Source organism: Macaca fascicularis, chromosome 19 (genome assembly GCF_037993035.2).
Source record: "Macaca fascicularis isolate 582-1 chromosome 19, T2T-MFA8v1.1".
NCBI classification, from domain to species: Eukaryota; Metazoa; Chordata; class Mammalia; order Primates; family Cercopithecidae; genus Macaca; species Macaca fascicularis.
Genome location: NC_088393.1, coordinates 62,877,355 through 62,890,769, shown reverse-complemented (window position 1 = coordinate 62,890,769; position 13,415 = coordinate 62,877,355). Strand labels below are relative to the sequence as shown.

The window sequence follows — 13,415 nt, the reverse complement described above, 5'->3', positions numbered from 1 at the left end:
CTGGGTTCAAGCGATTCTCCTGCCTCAGACTCCCAAGTAGCTGAGATTACAGACGTGCAATACCATGCTCAGCTACATTTTTTTTTTTCTTTTTTTTTTGAGGCGGAGTCTCATTCTGTCCCCCAGGCTAAAGTGCAATGGCTCACTGCAACCTCCACCTCCCGGGTTTAAGCGATTCTCCTGCCTCAGCCTCCAGAGTAGCTGGGACTACAGGCATGCGCCACCACGCCCGACTGATTTTTGTATTTTTAGTAGAGACAGGGTTTCACCATGTTGGCCAGGCTGGTCTTGAACTCCTGACCTCATGTGATACACCCGCCTCCGCCTCCCGAAGTGCTGGGATTACAGGTGCGATTCACCGTGCCCAGCCCACCCCGTCTTCCGACTTTACTTGCACAGAGCACATTTACATGATCTACACTGCTGTGTCTGGGTGAGTAGAGGAACCTTGGAGAAAGGATGTGGTGACCATGGAAGTTGTTTTGGGGCACAGGATGTGATCTGCGATTGGGGATCGTGAAAAGACCCTCACTGAGGTCTTTCTTCCAGAGCTGCGGCTGAGCCAGAGGATCTCGAACAGCAGAGAGTTCTTCCTATTCTCGTGTAAGAGTTGAGGATTGAGAGAAGCCGGGCGTAGCTCATGGGAGTGACCTTAGCTTTGAAAAGCCTGAAAATGAGACTTGGATGTAAAGTGGTGTGTGTGTGTGTGTTGAGGGAGGGGATCAGGCTCTCATGACCTCTGGCTTTTTTTTTTTGCTCCAGGAACACTTCCCAAGCCCACCATCTGGGCTAACCCAGCCCTCGTGGTTCACGGGTGCAAACATGGCCATGGAATTGTGGAATGATTTTTTTTTGTATCCTTAGCAGAGAACCCAGTGAACTTTGTTCTTGATCATCAATGTGATGAGATCCAGAATTCAGTGATGGGCAGAGGCGAGTGGTCACAGGTGAGGTGCAAGAAAACGGACAGCAGTACTTGTTCATCTCTGGACATAGATTCAGACACACATGAACGAACCCATGTGCCACAGGTTTCACTGTTTAGTACTTGTAGGTCATGAGGGTAGGCATCTGAGAGCTTGGCTAGATGAAGTACACACGTTGGAGAAAGATGGTTAATTATGAGTGCAAGTTTACATTTTATGGGCCCCTGGGGTATCAATACAGTTCCTAAATGGATGTGGATACATTACTCAATTTCTTCTGTAAAGATGGGGCTAGATTACAATGGTTCTCAACCTAAGAAAATTTTGCATTTCAGCAAATATTTTCTAATGCCCAGAGACATTTTTGATCGTCATAACTGTGAGGATGCTGGTATCTAGTGGGTAGAGGCTAGGGATGCTGCCAAACATACTGTAAATGTAGAGGACCATGTTTCCTAACAAGTAGTGATCTGACCCCAAATGTCAATAGTGTGGAGAATGAGAAACCTTTAGTGTCCTTTTAAAACTCTGTGCCTCTCTTTTACCAACTTCACCCCTTCCTCCCAGTGAACCTGAGAATAAAGATGCTCTGGAGGCCGGGCACGGCAGCTTATTTCTGTAATTCCAGCACTTTGGGAGGCTGAGGCAGGTGGATCACTTGAGGTCAGTTCAAGACCAGCCTGGCCAACATGGTGAAATCCTGTCTACTAAAAATGTAAAAATTTGCTGGGAGTGTGTGGGGCAGAATTGCTTGAACTTGGGAGGCGGAGGTTGCAGTGAGCCGAGATCACGCCACTGCACTCCAGACCAGGGAATGGAGCGAGACTGTCCAAAAAAAAAAAAAAAAAAAAGGGCGGGGGGGGGATGCTCAGGGAATGACCTATGCTGTGTTGGATAAGGAGACCTTGAAACAGGAAACCTCAGAAGCCCAAACAGTATGCAGTGGAACTGGAAAGTAATGGAGTGGTTTAAAGGTAGTATCAGACAACTTGGATCTAGTCGGTAAAAATAAACCAATGGCCCCTGATGAAGAAATGAAAGTGTAAGAGTGAGATTAATTTTTTTAGTTTTCAATTTAAATATTGCCAGGTGCGGTGGCTCACGCCTGCAATCCCAGCAGTCTGGGAGGCCGAGCCGGGTGGATCACAAGGTCAGGAGATCGAGACCATCCTGGCTAACACAGTGAAATCCCGTCTCTACTAAAAATACAAAAAATTAGCCGGGTGCGGAGGCGGGCACCTGTGGTCCCAGCTACTCGGGAGGCTGAGGCAGGAGAATGGCGTCGGCCCAGGAGGCGGAGCTTGCAGTGAGCTGAGATCGTGCCACTGCACTCCAGCCTGGGCAACAGAGCAAGACTCCGTCTCAAAAAAAAAAAAAAAAAAAAATTAAAACTACTTTTGGCCAGGTGTGGTGGCTCAGACATACAATCCCACCACTTGGGGAGGCCAAGCTGGGCAGATCACCTGAACTCAGTAGTTCGAGACCAGTCTGGGCAACCTGGTGAAACCCTGTCTCTACAAAAAATACAAAAATTACCTGGGTGCAGTGGTGCACACCTGTGGTCCCAGCTACATGGGAGGCTGAGATGGGAGAATTGCTTGAAATGAGGCGGCGGAGGCTGCAATGAGCTGAGATTGTGCCATTGCACTCCAGCCTGGGCGACAGAGCAAGATTCTGCCACAAAGAAAAAAAAAAAAGAAATGTTGCTGGGTGTGGTGACTCACGCCTGTGATCCCAGCACTTTGGGAGACCAAGGCAGGTGGATCACCTGAGCTTAGGAGTGCTGCGATTACAGATGTAAGCCACCGTGCCTGGCAATAGAAAAGATTCTATTTTAAGTTGGAATTTTTAAAAAGCAAATCAGAGCAATGACATGGTCGTATATGAGCTACACTGAAGCACCTAAAATATTGGATGTTGGTAGGAGAAATCCTCTGGCAAGTAACACTCAACAGGCAGTGATCCATGCAGGTCAAGAAATAACAAGGCAGGCTGGGCACAGTGGCTCACACTTGTAATCCCAGCACTTTGGGAGGCTGAGGCAGGAATATTACTTGAGCCTGGGAGTTTGAGACCAGCCTGGGCAACATAGTGAGACCCTGTCTTCAAAAAAAAAAAAAAAAAAACCCCAAGAACTGGCCTGGTTTGGTGGCGTGCATCTGTAGTCACAGCTACTGAGGAGGCTGAGGCTGGAGGATCACTTGAACCTGCGAGCTTGAGGCTGCAGTGAGCTATCGTGCTGTTGTACTCCAACCTGGGCAACAACAGAGCAACACTCACTCTTGAGGAGAAAAAAAAAAAGGCTGGGTACAGTGGCTCATGCCTATAATCCCAGCACTCTGGGAGTTTAGGTGGGCAGATCACTTGAGGTCAGGAGTTTGAGACCAGCCTGGCCAACATGGTGAAACCTCATCTGTACTAAGAATATAAAAAAAAAATTTAGCTGGGTGTGGTGGGGAATGCCTGTAATCCCAGCTACTTGGGAGGCTGAGACAGAATCGCTTGAACCTGGGAGGTTGTAATGAGCTGAGATCGTGCCACTGCACTCCAGCATGAATTTCAGAGTGAAATTCAAATCTTAAAAAAAAAGAAAAAAAAAAAAGGAAATACCAAGAAGGCAAGGCAAAGATTGACAAGGCAATAGAAATCAATGCAATTAAACACTGTCAACTTCCCCCACCCCCCAGGTTCTCCCCAGTAAGATACCTCTTTTTTGTTTTGTTTTGAGACAGTCTCGCTCTGTCGCCCAGGCTGGAGTGCAGTGGCCGGATCTCAGCTCACTGCAAGCTCCGCCTCCCGGGTTTACACCATTCTCCTGCCTCAGCCTCCCGAGTAGCTGGGACTACAGGAGCCCGCCACCTCGCCCGGCTAGTTTTTTGTATTTTTTAGTAGAGACGGGGTTTCACCGTGTTAGCCAGGATGGTCTCGATCTCCTGACCTCGTGATCCGCCCGTCTCGGCCTCCCAAAGCGCTGGGATTACAGGCGTGAGCCACTGCGCCCGGCCAAGTATCTTTTCTCTAACGTGTCAAAGTCCATTATTAAGTAACAGCTTCATTTGTGAATGCTCTCACCTTTATTTCTCTCAATGTACCCGTGATACAGATATTTCATATGTAACAAAGTTAAGGACGTGTGCACGTGTAAAACAGAGGCAGGACCATGGCTGAAACATCTAGCCTAGCAGTGAGCTCATTATCCCTGAGGAGTGGGGGCGGGGGAGAAGAGGAGTCACAGGCAGTTCACCAACACCTGGAAAATCAACGACTTCATGGAGGATGAACGACTCTGGGGGGATTCAGATCATGAAGTCATGAGAAGAAGGTCTTTTTTTCCAGGGATCATGTTTCTCAGTATCAATAATCAGTTGTGGGTTGTTTTCTTCTATTTCTTCCAGCAGCTTATGGAGTTCATCATTAAAGTCATCTATTTTCAACCTGGGGTACAATGGGGGAGGAAAAGGTTACTTTGTGTATCAAGAAGATTTTTCAAATTCCCAAGTACCTGAAATTCTGTTGAGGTCACCTTTCCTGATTATTCTACGTGGCAAAGGTGTGTTCCATATTGATTTTCTTTTTTTCTTTGAGACAGTCTGTCACCCAGGATAGAGTGCAGTGGCACCATCTCAGCTCACTGCAACCTGTGCCTCTAGGGTTCAAGCCATCCTATCCTCTGCCTCCTGAGTAGCTGGGACTACAGGCGCCTGCCACCATGCTCAGCTAATTTTGTATTTTTAATAGAGTTGGGGTTTTACCATGTTGCCCAGACCGCACCTGGCCTGATTGCTTATTTATTTTTAAATATAAAATGAGGCCAGATGTGGTGGGTCATGCCTATAATGCCAGCACTTTGAGAGAGTGAGGGGGGCAGATCACTTGAGGTCAGGAGTTTGAGACCAGCCTAGGCAAGATGGTGAAAGTCCATCTCTACTAAAAATATAAAAGTTAGCTGGGTGTGATGGTGCATGCCTACAGTCCCAGCTACTTAGGAGGCTGAGACAGAAGAATCACTTGAACCTGGGAGGTGGATGTTACAGTGAGCCGAGATCGGGCCACTGCACTCCAGCCTGAGCAACAGAGTGAGATTTTTGTCTCAAAAATAAATAATAAAATGTAAAATTAAAGACTTTCATTTCTCTTTTTAATCCTTTTTTTCATTCCTCTTATTCTTAACCATGTTGATCTGATAGAGAAAAACATAACATCAGGTTAACCTTGTAATGGTATCAAGCCACTGTGTATTTTTAGATTCTTGTTTATCATGCACAGAAAATGCAATTGCTGAGTGTGGCTGGGCTGTAGCTCTAATACCTGCCTACCTGCTCCATCACCCACTTTGGCAACTTCTACTCAGTGGACCCAAGAGTACCAGGTTAAACAGAGGAGATGCAGGCCAGGCGCGGTGGCTCACGCCTGTAATCCCAGCACTTTGGGAGGCTGAGGCAGGCGGGTCACCTGAAGTCGGGAGTTCGAGACCAGCCTGACCAACAGGGAGCAACCCTGTCTCTACTAAAAATACAAAATGAGCCAGACGTGGTACACATGCCTGTAATCCCAGCTACTTGGGAGGCTGAGGGAGGAGAACTGCTTGAACCCGGGAGGCGGAGGTTGCAGTGAGCTGAGATAGCACCATTGCACTCCAGGCTGGGCAACAAGAGCAAAACTCCGTCTCCAAAATATAAACTCAAAGCTTAAAAAGCCCTTAACGTCCATATGTCTTTTGACTTGCAAAGTATCTTAAGCTCAGTTTCATGTTAAGTAAATAAGTAATCTATGTTTCTTCTACATAAAGACTATTTTAAGCCAGCAGTAGACTATATTGCTTGTGAGAATTTCTGGAAGTTCCCACACTTCTAGGAAGGGGCTCTTGGTTCTTGCCATGGTATTGAAATACAACTCAGGCTGGGTGCGGTGGCTCATGCCTGTAATCCTAGCACTTTGGGATGCTGAGGTGGGTGAACCACCAAGGTCAGGAGTTTGAGACCACCCTGGCCAACACGGCAAAACCTGTCTCTACTAAAGATACAAAAATTAGCTATGTGTGGTGGTGTATGCCTGTAATCCCAGCTACATGGGAGGCTGAGGCATGAGAATAGCCTGAACCTGGGAGGCGGAGGTTGCAGTTAGCTGAGATACTACACCACTATACCCCAGCCTGGGCAACAGAGCGAGACTCCATCTCAGAAAACAAAACAAAACAAAACAAAACACAAAACCCCAACAAAACCCAACAAACAAAACACAATCCAATGACAACTGGCTCTCATGAGCAGGTAGACAAGCAGCCATGGCTGGGTGCAATGGTTCATGCTTACAAACCTGGCTACTCAGGAACTGAGGTAGGAGGATTGCTTGAGCCCAGGAACTGGAGTGAGCCATCACTGTGCTGCTGGACTCCAGCCTGGGGAACAGAGTGAGTTCTTGCCTCCAAGGAAAAAAAAGGGCTGGGTGCAGCGGTTCACGCCTGTAATCCCAGCACTTTGGGAGACCGAGGCGGGTGGATCACCTGAGGTCAGGAGTTCGAGACCAGCCTGGCCAACATGGTGAAAGCCCGTCTCTACTAAAAATACAGAATTAGCTGGGTGTGGTGGCGGGAACCTGTAATTCCAGCTACCGGATCAGTCTCCTACAGCAGGTCCACGTCATTATGTTTCCCCTAAACCTACCACCCCGGAGGAAGCCTGATGGGGAAGTAAATAGATCATACCGGAGTGTCTGGAGGGTGCCAGGACGTGTCAAGGTTTTAAACAGCATCTTCACTCCACTAGACCCCAAGGGATTCTGGCCCAGGTCCAGAGTGATGAGGCTCTGGTTGCAGCTGAGGGCAGAGCAGAGGTCTTCACAACTGAAGGGAGGGATGGAACACCCCCACAACCTGAGGAAACACAGAAATGAGCACGTTGATTCAGCTGGTGCTGATCGATGCCCTCCCATAAGCCAAGCACAGCCTCGGGGCTTGGGGACCTGCATGACCAACACAAGTCTCAGGCCGGGCGCGGTGGCTCACGCCTGTAATCCCAGCACTTTTGGAGGCCCAGGTGGGCGGATCATGAGGTCAGGAGATCGAGACCATCCTAGCTAACCTGGTGAAACCCCGTCTCTACTAAAAAATACAACAACTAGCTGGGCGAGGTGGTGGGCGCCTGTAGTCCCAGCTACTCGGGAGGCTGAGGCAGGAGAATGGCGTGAACCTGGGAGGCGGAGCTTGCAGTGAGCTGCGATCCGGCCACTGCACTCCAGCCTGGGCGACAAAGACTCCGTCTCAAAAAAAAAAAAGAGACTTAGACATAGACTAGAACTATTCCTTTAACTACCTTAGTGAAAGCTCGGTTGACTCTATCCGAGTCCTCTCAATTACCGGTTTCACTGATTGCTTCACGTTAGCCACAGATTCAATAAGGTCTAAGTAGAGGAAGTTGAACTTACAAGTTAACTCACCACAGACATCTCAAGTTGCACAGTGGTTTGCTCAAAGCCTCGCACAGGACCTTCACTCCGGTAACTCCTATGTGATTCAGTCCAAGATCCAAACACGACAGGCTTGATTTTTCTTGGAGGAGCTTTGCGAGACTGCAGCAGCCATCGCTCGTGATGTCGCAGTTCCACAGCCTAGAAATCAACCACAGGAAGAAAGCAAGCCTGAACCTGTGAGTTCTCACTGGTGTGAGGCACCTTCGACTGAGCCATGGGTTTTAGACACGCTTAAGAGACAATGGTGACCTGGAAATGGAATCATGGGGTGGCGTGGTGGACAGAAGAATGGCCTCCCCAAGATGTCCAAGTCCCAACTTCTGGCACCTGTGAGCAAAAGGGACCTTGCATCTTAGATGTGACTGAGCTTCTTAAGATGCTTTATATCCTGGTTTATTTGGGTAGGTCCAGAAATCACAGGGATCCTCGTAAGAGGGAGCTGACAGTCAAAGCCAGCAGGAGGTGACGTGATAAGGGAGCCAGAGCAATGTTTGAAGATGCTCTGCTGAAGCTGGAGGAAGGGCCACAAGCCAAGGAATGCAGGTGGCCAATAGAAGCTGGAGAAGTAAAAAGGATCCTCAGTGGGCACGGTGGCTTACTTCAACCTCCGCTTCCCGGGTTCACGCGATTCTCATGCCCCAGTCTTCCGAATATCTGGGATTACCGGCACATGCACACGTGTTGTGTGTGTGTGTGTGTGTGTGTGTGTGTGTGTGTATACCACCACACCCGGCTAAATTCTGTATTTTTAGTAGAGACAGGGTTTCACCATGTTGGCCAGGCTGGTCTCGAACTCCCGGCCTCAGATGATCTGCCCATCCTGGCCTCCCTAATGTGCTGGGATTACAATTCTATTTCCTAAATTCAGTTGCTAGAGAGGTAGTGTCTTACAGGCAAAAGACGCCAGCTCAGACTCCAACGTATCTGGTAGTAAGATCTGAGATACCAACCAACACAGCTTATCAGACAGATTTCACCTTAAGTTCTGTTTTCTTTCTTCTGTCTCAATAGAGTTCTAAACCTTAACTATAATTTGAACTATAATGCCCACATATCTTTGGGTCCCAAGCAAAGCATACCACTAGCCGAGGGACACAGGACCTGGAAGGGCCATGGAAATAGAGGGCAGATTGGAGCCCATGACGACAGAGGAGTGAAAACATCCCCCCAAATCTTAAAGGTTTGTGAATGTACAGAAACTTTTTTTTCTGAGACAGTCTTGCTCTGACGCCCAGGTTGGAGTACAGGAGCACAGTCTCGGCTCACTGCAACCTCCGCCTCCTGGGTTCAAGCAATTCTCTGCCTCACCGTCCTAAGTAGCTGGGATTACAGACATCCGACACCGCGCCTGGCTAATTTTGTATTTTTAGTAAAGATGGGGTTTCACGTATTAGCCAGGCTGGTCTTGAACTCCTGACCTTATGATCCATCTGCTTCAGCCTCCCAAAGTGCTGGGATTACAGGCGTGAGCCACTGTGCCAGGCCACCTGTCCTGTGATTTTAGTATTGACAGGAAGATCATATTGAGCATGTAGCTTCCAATAGCTTCCGTCGGGAGTCTGAGCCTACGATGGCCCAGAAGACTACCTGATTTGCAAATCATTAAATAAATGAATTCCATTTACAACCAATTGCATGCAATTTATGTTACACAATGATAGGTCTAAGAACACAGATTAAGAGAAAACACAGCGTGGGGCGAGATGGCTCATGCCTGTAATCCTAGCACTTTGGGAGGCCAAGGCAGGCAGACCTCTTGCGCTCGGGAGTTTGAGACCAGCCTGGGCAACATAGCGAGACCCCATCTCTAAAATACATGCATAAAGAGGAGGAAAAAAAAAACCCCTGAAAACCAGCTACATTCTCCAAATCCCTATAGAATATTACTACTACTACTACTACTACTACTACTACTACTACTACTACTACTACTACTACTACTTATACTTTTTTTCCTATCACCATCTCCCCAGATCTCACCAGTTGTAACCATTAGCATCACGCTTGGGGCATTTAGAGGAATTAAGTGTTCTCATAACCACCCTACTAGAACCCAGAGGTGGGGGGCTATGTACACACACACACACACACACACACACGCAGCCAGTGCAGACTTACACCAAGGCCTGCAGTTTACACTCGGGGTAGCTCAGGCCCTCACAAAGAAACTTCACCCCTGTATCCTTGAGGGAGTTCTTGGCCAAGCACAGGTGTGTCAGCTCCCGGCTGACCACCAAAACAGCAGCAAGGTCCTTGCAATTGGCTTCTGTCAGGTGACAGTTTTCTAACCTGCAAAAGAATCACAAATGGCAACATGGTTGACATTTCCAACCTCAACCTTCTCGGCTATCTCCAAATGCCAGCATCCGAAAGCCCCTTCTTGTGAACGCCCCACCCTCTATCACACGCTGGTGATCCTATGAAGGAACAGGAAGGAGAGAACAAGATTCACAAGCCATCGGCCTGGATCTAAACATGGGAGCAGCTGTTCACATCAGCGAGAGGTTGCAAACAGCCAAGTCAGGCGTGACCACGCCCCGTCTATGGCCCCAGACCGAAACCACAGCTGCTCTGGAAGAAAAGGAGGGACTTACGACAACCTCTGCAGGAAGCACTTTGGGTGCCTCAAAGTTGTGTACAGCAACTTGGCACCCTCATCCAGGAGCTCATTGTCGGAGAGGTTTACGCACATCAGGGACCGGTTGGCTTCAAGGGCCAAGGAGAGATCAGCCCACTGCTGGGTGGTAGCAGAACAAGACACCAGCCTGTGGGAGAAATGGGAACAAGTTTTTTTTTTTTTTTTGAGATGGAGTCTCACTCTTGTTGCCCAGGCTGGAATGCAATGGCAGTCTCGGCTCATAGCAACCTCCGCCACCCGGGTTCAAGTGATTCTCCTGCCTCAGCCTCCTGAGTAGCTGGGATTGCAGGCATGCACCACCACGCCTGGCTGATTTTGTATTTTTAGTAGAGACGGGGTTTCTCCACGTTGGTCAGGCTGGTCTCGACCTCCTGACCTCAGGCGATCCACCTGCCTTGGTCTCCCAACGTGCTGGGATTACAGGCGTAAGCCAGCGTGCCCAGTGGAATACGTTATTCTTGAGAATCTAACCACGGAATCATCTTTGATTTATATCTCACTGGTTATGTTACACCCCGACTTGAATTATCTGGAGCAGTGATTGTCAAAGGATGGTCCCCAGACCAGTGGCATCAGCATTGTCCAGGAATCAGCTGGAAATACATGCGCCTCAGTCAACCTGACTCAAATGTTGGATGCAGAGTCCACTAACCTATGTTTCATTGTTTGCGTTTTTGAAAGGGAATTATGCTGTGTCACCCAGGCTGGAGTGTAGTGGCATAATCTCAGCTCATAGCAACCTCCGCCTCCTGGATTCAAGCAATTCTCCTGTCTCAGCCTCCCGAGTAGCTGGGATTACAGATGCGTGCCATCTTGCCTGGCTAATTTTTGTATTTTTAGTAGAGACGGGTTTTCACCATGTTGGCCAGCCTGGTCTCAAACTCCTAACTTTGGCCAGGGCAATGGCGCACACCTGTAATCCCCAACACTTTGAGAGGCCGAGGCGGGCAGATCACGAGGTCAGGAGTTCGAGAAACCCCAGCTCTACTAAACATACGAAAATTAGCTGGGTGTGGTGGCGCATGCCTGTAGTCCCAGCTACTCAGGAGGCTGAGGCAAGACAATTGAACCCAGGAGGTGGAGGTTGCAGTGAGCCAAGATCACTCCACTGCACTCCAGCCTGGGTGACAAAGCAAGACTCCATCGCAAAACAAACAAAAACTCCTGACTTCAAGTGATACACCAGCCTAGGCCTCCCAAAGTACTGGGATTACAGGTATGAGGCACCATGCCCAGTCCACTAACCTACGTTTCAAGGTGCTCTGTGTTCATCCGGAAAATGTGTTAGAATAAATTCGTAAGAAATGAGTGGCTGGGCATGGTGGCTCATGCCTGTGATCCCAGTACTTTGGCAGGCCAAGGCAGGTAGATCATGAGGCGAGGAGTTTAAGACCAGGCAGGACAACATGATGAAACCCCGTTTCTCCTAAAAATACAAGAATTAGCTGGGCAGGGTGGCACGTGGCTGTAATCCCAGCATTTTGGAAGGCAGGTGGATCACTTGAGGTCAGGCGTTCAAGACCAGCCTGGCCACCATGGTGAAACCCCATCTCTACTAAAGACATAAAAAAAATTAGCTGGGCGTGGGGGATTCCCGAAATCAGGAGTTTGAGACCACCCTGGCCACCAGCATGGCGTAACCCTGTCTCTACTAGAAATACAAAAATACAGCTGGGTGCCTGTAATCCCAGCTACTCAGGAAGTTGAGGCAGGAGAATCACTTGAACCTGGGAGGCCGAGGTTGCAGTGAACCAAGATTGTGGCACTGCACTCCAGCCTGGGAGACAGAGCAAGACTATCTCGAGAAAAAAAATAGATTAGTGACCCACATCTTTAATTTACTCGATGTTCCCCCTCACCCTGTACCCCATTATTCTCATGTAACAAAGAAAAGAGGGTAATTGTAGTGGTTAGTGACGACAGAAGCCACTATTGAATACATGGGCTTGGATCTGGTTTCATTTCAACCTTCAAATACCTGTGAGACGTACAGTATCCCATTCAACTGACAAGAAGATCCCATTAAGCAGCCTAGGATCGTTATCAGTAGAGCCAGAGCAATTTTTTTTACCCTCGAGATGGAGTTTTGCTCTGTTGCCCAGGCTGGAGTACAATGGCGTGATCTTGGCTCACTGCAACCTCTGCCTCCTGGGTTCAAGCAAATCTCCTGCCTCAGCCCCCACGAGTAGCTGGGATTACAGGCGCCTGCCACCATGCCCGGCTAATATTTTTGTATTTTTAGTAGAGATGGGGTTTCACCATGTTGGCCAGACTGGTCTTGAACTCCTGACCTCAAGTGATCCACCCACCTTGGCCTCCTGAAGTGCTGGGATTACAGGCATGAGCCACCGCACCCGGTCAAGATTTTTTTTTTTTTTTTTTTGAGATAGTCTCGCACTGTTGACCAGGCTGGAGTGCAGTGGTGCGATCTCAGCTCACTGCAACCTCCGCCTCTCAGGTTTAAATGATTCTCCTGCCTCCGCCTCCTGAGTAACTGGGACCACAGGCGTGTGCCAACACGCCTCGCTAATTTTTGTATTATTAGTAGAGACGGGGTTTCACCATGTTAACCAGGCTGGTTTCTAACTCCTGACTTCAAGTGATTCAGGGCCTCAGCCTCCCCAAGTGCTGGCATCACAGACGTGACCTACTGTGCCTGGCCCAGGGGAACAATGAGGCCAGTGACCACCTACTATGCCAGTGTGGCCAAGTGAGGCTCCACGGAACCCCATGACACATGATGGTTCCCATCACCTGGGCAGCCACGTGGAGAGCTTCCCAAGGGGAGAGCTCTCAAACCAGAGGACTAACAGAAAAGGGGTAACTCGATGTTCCTGAAGGGATCTTGCTTGAAAAATGTCAATAGCCGGTATTCTGAATCATCATACAGGAGAAGCATGAACCATGGTGAATGATCTCTGACAGAAGCTAAAGATTCTGGGCTGGGCACGGTGGCTCACGCCCCACTTTGGGAGGCCGAGGAGGATGGATCACCTGAGGTCATGAGTTCGAGACCAGCCTGGCCAATGTGATAAAACCCCATTTCTACTAAGAATACAAAAATTAACCAGGTATGGTGGCGCGTGCTTGTAATCCCAGCTACTCAGGAGGCTGAGGCAGGAGAATCACTTGAACCCAGGAGGTAGAGGTTGCAATGAGCTGAGATCATACCATTGCACTCCAGCCTGGGAGACAGAGCAAGACTCCATCTCAAAAAAAAAAAAAGGGAACATAAGGATTCTGGCTGGGCACAGTGGCTCACGCCTATAATCCCAGCACTTTGGGAGCCTGAGAGGGGGCAGGTCACCTGAGGTCATGAGTTCAATACCAGCCTGGCAAATGTGCCAAAACAGTCTCTACTAAAAGCACAGAAGTTAGCCGGG

The 13,415-nt window shown here is 48.8% G+C and overlaps 1 protein-coding gene across 1 annotated transcript in view; it reads right to left on the bottom strand.

Moving 5' to 3' along the window:
* Nucleotides 1-3,981: 3,981 nt before the first annotated feature.
* Nucleotides 3,982-13,415, bottom strand: part of NLRP2 (NLR family pyrin domain containing 2) — a 32,808-nt gene continuing 23,374 nt past the window's right edge. The window contains exons 9-13 of the mRNA XM_005590357.5: nucleotides 9,989-10,159; nucleotides 9,513-9,683; nucleotides 7,362-7,532; nucleotides 6,631-6,798; nucleotides 3,982-4,361 (exon numbers count right to left, since the gene is read on the bottom strand). Coding sequence (XP_005590414.3) covers nucleotides 4,223-4,361; nucleotides 6,631-6,798; nucleotides 7,362-7,532; nucleotides 9,513-9,683; nucleotides 9,989-10,159 — 820 coding nt within the window. The 3' untranslated portion in view covers nucleotides 3,982-4,222. The remainder of the gene's footprint in view (nucleotides 4,362-6,630; nucleotides 6,799-7,361; nucleotides 7,533-9,512; nucleotides 9,684-9,988; nucleotides 10,160-13,415) is intronic.